Below are 7,441 nucleotides of genomic sequence, written 5' to 3' on the forward strand. Positions count from 1 at the left end.
GCTGCAGCTCAGCCAATGAGAAATGCCGCAGCCCAGCCAATGAGAAACATCACAGCCCAGCCAATGGGAAACGTCACAGTCCAGCCAATGAGAAACGCCACAGGTCAGCCAATGAGAAACGCTGCAGCCCAGCCAATGAGAAACATCACAGCCCAGTCAATGAGAAACATCGCAGTCCAGCCAATGAGAAACGCCACAGGTCAGCCAATGAGAAATGCTGCAGTGCAGCCAATGAGAAGCGCCGCAGCTCAGCCAATGAGAAATGCCGCAGCCCAGCCAATGAGAAGGTTGACGCCCTGATCTGTTCCTCTCCCCCAGTGGACTCCCCTTTAGGACAGCCCCCCCTTCTCTAAAAGCAGCTCCCTCTTGCTCTCTGCATTTGCCCATGGTTCTCCATTGCCTGCACGGCCTGAATTGCAGTTCTTTCGGTTATTCCTGAATGAACTCATTTTGAGGGTAAAATAACAGGCAAATTTGCTTTTTAAAAGTTGACAATACTGTGCCTACTATCTCATAATTACTAAATTTTGGAATATGAATTTCTTTCCTGACAACATTTGGCATCTGAAAGCAAGGTGAGAGGGACAGAAAAAAGTGGCAAAGATAAAGAGACTGAAGAAAGTCTGGAAGGATCATCTTCACAAAAAAAAATTAAACTTTAAACATGTAAGGAGAACCTGTTGACTGGCATAAGCTTTCGTCTAACAAGACTAGAAAGTTATAAACAGCCTCATCTAATTTCGTCCTTTTAGTATTAGGAAAAAGCTGAAAGTCCTACAGATACACTTTCACAGACAGACGATCTACTCTGTAGATAAACAGACAAGGGAGAAAAGTATTTAACAAATCTAGAGATAAAATATAATGTGAATTTGATTCTTACCATTTTCCTTTTCGATGGCAATGATGGCTCACTTATCTGGAACAAAAAGAGTTAAAATGATTTTTCAAAGGCATGTCAAAGAAGCTACTTTGCAAATATTTTCATCCATTTGCATTTGTAGCCCAATCTCAATTTTACAGAGGTAGACTTTTTTTTTTTTTTTTTTTTTTTGCTGAGGAAGATTTGCTGGAGCTAACATCAGCAGCCAATCTTCCTCTTTTTCTATGTGAGCCACCTCCACAGCATGGCCACTAACAGACGAGTGGTGCAGGTCTGCAGCCAGGAACTGAACCCGGCCTGCAGAAGCCGAGCTGCTGAACTTAACCACTAGGCCACTGGGGCTGGCCCTAGACTCTACCTGACGGCTGTTCCTCCTGAACACATTTAGGTGGACCAGTGGAGAACGAGAGGAGAAGGGATAACTTAATTCCCTGTCAATCAGGAGCACAGAACAGAGCTGGAAACAGGGAGAAGGGGAAGACTATCAGGTAAGCTGGTCTGAACTACCTAGATACGTTTTATTTAAATAAATAAATTTTATTTATTCTTGGCTCCCATTACCTTGCACAATTAAAGGGTTTGGGATAGTTATACTACAAAATTAACAGAAAAAAGCCATGGGCCATCCCATCTTCTAAATTGTGGGAAGTTACAGCAACACACAAACAGGCCCAACCCCCAACATCAGAGGTGATTCAAGTCTAATCGACCGATATGAAAATCCTATAGAAACAGGTTTTTGCTGAGAAAGGGAAAAGAAATGAAAGTATTATATTGATAATTATAGTCATATTCATGTAGAATTCTGAAATGACATTAAGAACTCTATTAAATTTATATAAAATGATGAGGAACTGTGTATGTTTCACTATCTGGATTCACACTGAATAGAATTTACAGTTCTTTGTATACACAGATGTAAATTTAGGAAATATGCTTAATGTGCTGAGACGAACTTTTAGAAATAACTTACATCTATGTTGCGTTCTAGTGTGATAAATCTGCGTTGTGATAAGAGTACGGATCACAGTGGATCCTGCTGAGGGTTCCCGTGTGACACGTAAGGGACTTGTTATAAAATTCATCAAACTTTTCGTTGTTGCATAGGATTCGTGTAAAAGATTCAAAACAAAACACACAGGTTGGTGAGTAAATAAATAGGTTATTGAGTAAATAAGCACAGGGCTTCATTTTTATCTACACTTTTGCCAAATACATACCATGTGCAATTAGATAGTATCTAGGAAGTCTTTGCAAAAGTGGGAAAGGAAAAATGAATGATAGTTGACTTAAAATTAAGAAAAAAATTAAGGTAATACTGATATTTTCAGTGGCATAGGAAATTCTCCTATATACTCCTCCTTAGAAGAAAGGAAAACATTATCGTCTTTCAGGGTGTAATGAAGCTGGTAGAACAGACTCTACCATTTTTGCTACCATTCAAATAAACTAATTTTAAATAGGGCTTTTACGAGATCTCCTTCAGATATTATTAATTCTCCTCCTTCCTTCTTCTTACACTTAATTAGTGAAATCCTGGTAATAAAAACAAGAGCAGGCCTCCCACTCTAACACTGGAACACTTGTCTCCACAAAGAAGGATGAAACATCAACATGCAGGTTTTCACAGAGTATGTTTGTTACAACTCACCCTCTCAATACTTACAAACATCAAATGTGGCTCACCATATTCTTGACTTTATTTAACTCCCTCAAAGAAAGTGAGACTCACATAACAGATTTAAATGGGCACTTTCCTCTTGTAACTGAAAAATTATGGATTTTTAAGTCTTACCATACTGAAGAATCAAGACTGTTCCCAAACTTACTTTAACGATGAGACATTTATTTTACTGAATATGTTATTGCTCATCTTTGCAGAAATTCAGTAGCTGTGTTTTCCCCTTAGGCATCAGACAACAAACCATATATTGCATTACACGTCTGGTGTCTACTTCCCATGTTATACAACGGTGACACACCAGTGAGTTATCCCCAAGTATGTCAGACACTGAGCTAGCGAGTACGTCAGACTTTTGAACTTGAGATTAAAAGAAAAAGGCGTCTATAAAATTGGTTTTGAGAAGTAAACATATTAACAAGGAAGTGAATAACAGAAAAGAACCAAAAGCAAACACAAGACTGAAATTCCTCACCTCCTGTTGTTCTGCGCATTCCCGATGCCTCCGAGCTGCCTCGTGCCTCCATAACTTGAGGCAAACTAGCGCACCGATGAGATAAACCATCATGGTGACAAACAGGAAGATCATTGCCGCGATCTGTCCTCCCTCGACCCGGCAGAACCCTGCGTTCACGGGCGTGTTAAAGAGCGGGTAGTAGCACAGGCCCCCTCGGTTGGTGTCGTTCACATAGACTATGGCCGCGGCCATATACAAAATAAACAAGGCCACGTTAATTCCAAATTCAGTTAGGGGCCACCAGTTGGAGTCCAAAAGAATGGTCCGATAATACATGGACATGCCCAGAACCAGAATGATGAGGGTGGTGACCCACGCTAATCCCGCAACCACAAGCACGAAAGGGGTTTTGGGGCCAGTGTAGTAAGAGCCTCCATACATGCTGCCCAGGCTGCCGACGCCCCCCACGCCATAGGGCTGCGAGTATCCGAACAGGTTGTACCACTCGCTGTCCTTGTGAATGTACGCGGTGACACAGGCGAAGACGCCGGCCCCCAGGAGCAGCTCCGCCATGCCCAGAATCCTCAGCAGGCCGGCCCAGGACTTCATGTACGAGTATCTCAGGTGGTACTCGGCCACCCGCTCACTGTAGGTCAGCGCCGACTGCGTGTGGCGGCCCAGAGACCCGCAGGCCTCCTGGGGGAACATCGCCTCGGCCTCTCTCAGGGGACCGGATGCTCCGTCCAACCCTGTGTAAGGACCTCTGCAGGAGCTGGGCGCTGAGTGGGGGTCCGGTCTCGCTGGAGAGGTCGGCGGGGAACACTCCACTCCATCGGAGATGTATCTGATGTCAGACACCGGCTTCTCCCATTCGGGGTCCTTTTTCTTCCCTCTGAAGAAGTTCTTCCAGGACTCGGGGACAAAGCGCCTCACGGGTTTGAGATCTGGCGCTATGGCCGGTTCCTCTGTGTCACTTGAACAGAAGGCTGGGCCAAACGGCGGCTGTAACGGGAGAGGCGGTGGTGGCAGGGGATCAGCGCTGTTGGCCAGCTCGCTATCATGAAGAGACTGGAGGGTTCTCACGGTGCCATCCTGATAGGGCAAGTCCCTCGGGACCTCATCGTACCGTCTGTCCCGATTCCTGGATCTCCCGTCATTTGACGACATTTGTGATCTTCACACCTATGGCCAAGATTGAAGTTATCACTTACGCTTAGTTACCTATCCTTTCAGTGATGCTGACTTTATTCACTTAGTAGCAAATGACGATATTTAGGAAGCCCACATAATCATGTCTAATTATTATGATACGTAAAAATGATAACATAAATATATATGTTTTAAACATATGTTCAACAATTATGTTAGCCAGGGAGGCAGTCGACATTCTATGTGATTTTTTTTTTTTTTAAAGATTTTATTTTTTTCCTTTTTCTCCCCAAAGCCCCCCGGTACTTAGTTGTATATTCTTTGTTCTGGGTCCTTCTAGTTGTGGCATGTGGGATGCTGCCTCAGCGTGGTTTGATGAGCAGTGCCATGTCCACACCCAGGATTCGAACCAACGAAACACTGGGCCGCCTGCAGCAGAGTGCGCGAACTTAACTGCTCGGCCACGGGGCCAGCCCCCTCTATGTGATTTTAAGGGCCATCAAAATTTAAATCCTGGCTCTGAATTAAAATATTAAAAGTCTAATTTATCTATGAGCCCTATAAACAACAAAATGTAAAAACCAAAAACAAGACTAAATGTTAACAATACAGGATGCTGACACATCCCAGGTATTTAAGAGTCTGAGCGTACCGAAGTCAGACAGGTCAGAGAATCCTCCTCTTCTCCTCACCTCGAATCTGCTCCGGCGGCCCAGGAGAGGCAGTCTGTTCATACACGGGTGAGGGCCCCTCCTGCCTAAACCAGGGAAGTCACTTCAATGGGGTGGCCTCTTCCACTCTGAATACCAACACTTGTACTAGATTTGAAAAAGTGAATTCTCAGAGAAAAAGATCACGGGAGGCGAAGCCCAGAGCAGCAGCAACGGCCGAGTGCCCACCTCTGTGCAGAGCTGTGATCTAGAGGGGCCTGCTGTCCCGATGGAGACACTCAGACAGTGTCCTAGAGGGGGTTCCATCCACCTCAAAACAAAGCACAGAGAAAGCACGCTTTCTAGACCTGCTGATTCCCGTCATGACCTCGATGACCTGGGCAGCACCCAGCGGAGTGGGGAGTGCAGCCACCGGCTCTAGGGCACACTGAGGCTCCCCCACAAACTGCTCTCTGAAGACCTACCAGGCACCCCGCATTGCACACGGCAACGTGCGGGTCTCAAAATGTACACGGATAACCCTACCTCTATGGTGTGGAACAAGTCAGAAATTCCTAAGGTTTTGTTTTATTTTACTTTGTAAAATGGAGACCTATTCCTCCACGAATATTTACCCAGCACCTGCCTCGCACCAGTCATGCTGAAGTGTATCCCGAGTCCCTGCCTCTGTGGAGCTTAAATCCCCGTGGGGCGACGTGACAGACCGGGGAGTGAAATGCACTGGACGATGTGGATCGCACTGCGGGCAGGGTGTTACAATTTTAAACAGAATGACCTGGGAAGTCTGCACAGAGAACATGACATCTAAATACAGAAACGAAGGTGGAGAAGGAGGAACTAGGCGGGTCCCAGGGGGAAGTGCTCCAGGCAGACAAATGGCGAGTGCAGAAGCCTTGAGGCAGGAGCGCCGGCACCGGCCAGGAGCAACTGAGGCACGGAGGCCAACGTGGCGGCACAGCACGCGGGCCGCGGCAGGAGAACTGAGGCCGTCTGCTTCATCAGCGCTTGAAAACCACTGGAGAGAACTTTGGCTCTTACTGGGGGAGGGGAGAAGCCTCTGGGGGATTCTGAGGAGTGACTCGTTCTGGATGCAGAATTGAGAGGACCCTGCAGGAGACCAGGGCGGACGCAGGGGGGATGGGCTAGGACCCCACCGAGAGAACCCAGTGGACCACGCTGGCGGCAATGCAGACAGCAAGAAGAGGTCCAATTCTAGATGGAGGGAATTAAAGTTTTCTATTATAGAAATTTTCAAACAATAAAAAGTGGAAAGAACAGAATTATGAACCCTTATGTACCCACCAAACAGCTTCAACAAGGATCGACTTACGACGGGTCTCGGTTCCTCTACTCCTACCTTACTCTCTCTGCCAATAGATTACTCTGAAGCAAATCGCAGACACACCGCTCGTCTGCAGCCTTCTCCACCCCTCCCTCAGCCCTGGGGAGAGCAGCCTGCGAGGGTCCGAGAGACCGGTTAGGGACCCACGTGGAGAGGCCCGGTACCGCCAGAGACCAGACAGAGTCCCGGCGGTGAGTGGAGATGGCGGCCGGGTCCACGCTCCCGGGTCTTCTGACCGCGCCCTCCGATTTTAGAGAATTAACTGCGACAGTCCCAGCACGGTGCCCAGTGCAAAACAGGAGCTTTAAAAATGATAGCAATTGGCAGTTATTTTTGTCTTTTATCTCTGTTGTCTAAAAGAGCTTAAATTCTAGAAATGCACAGAGCACTATGGTTTTGAAATGCATTTTCCTAAGAAAAGTGGCAGAGCACAGCGAACTTTGGCAAGCTTTACACAATCTCCACCAGCATCTGGGGTCCACACGCATCTGGAGGACACGGTGGCTTCACCTCTCTCACCGGCGCAAGGGATGGATTTAACTCACCTTCACCTGTGAAAAGTGGCTTATTCGAATGAGACCTTACTGACGCTCAAACAAACAGGAGAGGACGTGTCTGAGGACCGCGGGGCAGCACACGGCGCTTCGAGCAGGAACGCTGGGCCGCGCCGCCCCGTCTGGCACCCGGCGCCCCCTCCGCGGCCCGGACCCCGGGGCGCCCCGCGCCGTCGGCCTGCAGGGCTCCGCTCCCGCCCGCCCGGAGGGGGCGACGCGACGTTCCCGGGCCCACGGCCGGCAGGGCTGCGGCGGTGGCTGCGCGGGGCCACACGAGCTCCTCGCCGGGCCCCGGAGCCCCCGCCGCCCGCGTCGGCGGGAGAACCACTCGGCCCGTCCAGGCCTCGCCCAAACCGCCGGAACTGAGTCGGGCCGGACGTCCAGCTCCGCGTCCCGGGACCCGCCGGCCGCGGCGGCTTCGCGGCACCTGCGTCCCGGTGAAGCTAGGCGGGCGCCGCCTGCGCCCCAGGCCCGCGCCCGGACCCCCCGCTCCGCACCTGCTGGGGGGCCAGGCCCCACTTCGTCCCACCCTCGGCCCCTTCCCCGCCCGCCCCTGCCCGGGCCCCGAGCACTCCTCCGCGCGCCCCCGCCCCGGGCGCCGGATCCTCCACCCAGCGTGCCTCCGCCCCGCACCTGCCCGGGCGCCGGGCCCTCCTTCCAGCGCACCCCCGCCCCGCACCTGCCCGGGCGCCGGGCCCTCCTCC

The 7,441-nt window shown here is 49.7% G+C and overlaps 1 protein-coding gene across 16 annotated transcripts in view; it reads right to left on the minus strand.

Annotated features, from left to right (window-relative positions):
* The window catches only part of MARVELD2 (MARVEL domain containing 2), a 21,346-nt gene that overhangs the window by 13,741 nt on the left and 164 nt on the right, over positions 1-7,441 (minus strand). For 2 of the 16 annotated variants that reach the window (XM_046666841.1, XM_046666839.1), the window contains exons 2-3: positions 3,040-4,203; positions 884-919 (exon numbers count right to left, since the gene is read on the minus strand). In XM_046666841.1, coding sequence (XP_046522797.1) covers positions 884-919; positions 3,040-4,188 — 1,185 coding nt within the window. In that variant the 5' untranslated portion in view covers positions 4,189-4,203. The other 14 variants (XM_046666832.1, XM_046666831.1, XM_046666836.1 and 11 more) reach the window with 14 other exon arrangements.

This window comes from Equus quagga, chromosome 7, assembly GCF_021613505.1.
Source record: "Equus quagga isolate Etosha38 chromosome 7, UCLA_HA_Equagga_1.0, whole genome shotgun sequence".
Lineage (NCBI taxonomy): Eukaryota > Metazoa > Chordata > Mammalia > Perissodactyla > Equidae > Equus > Equus quagga.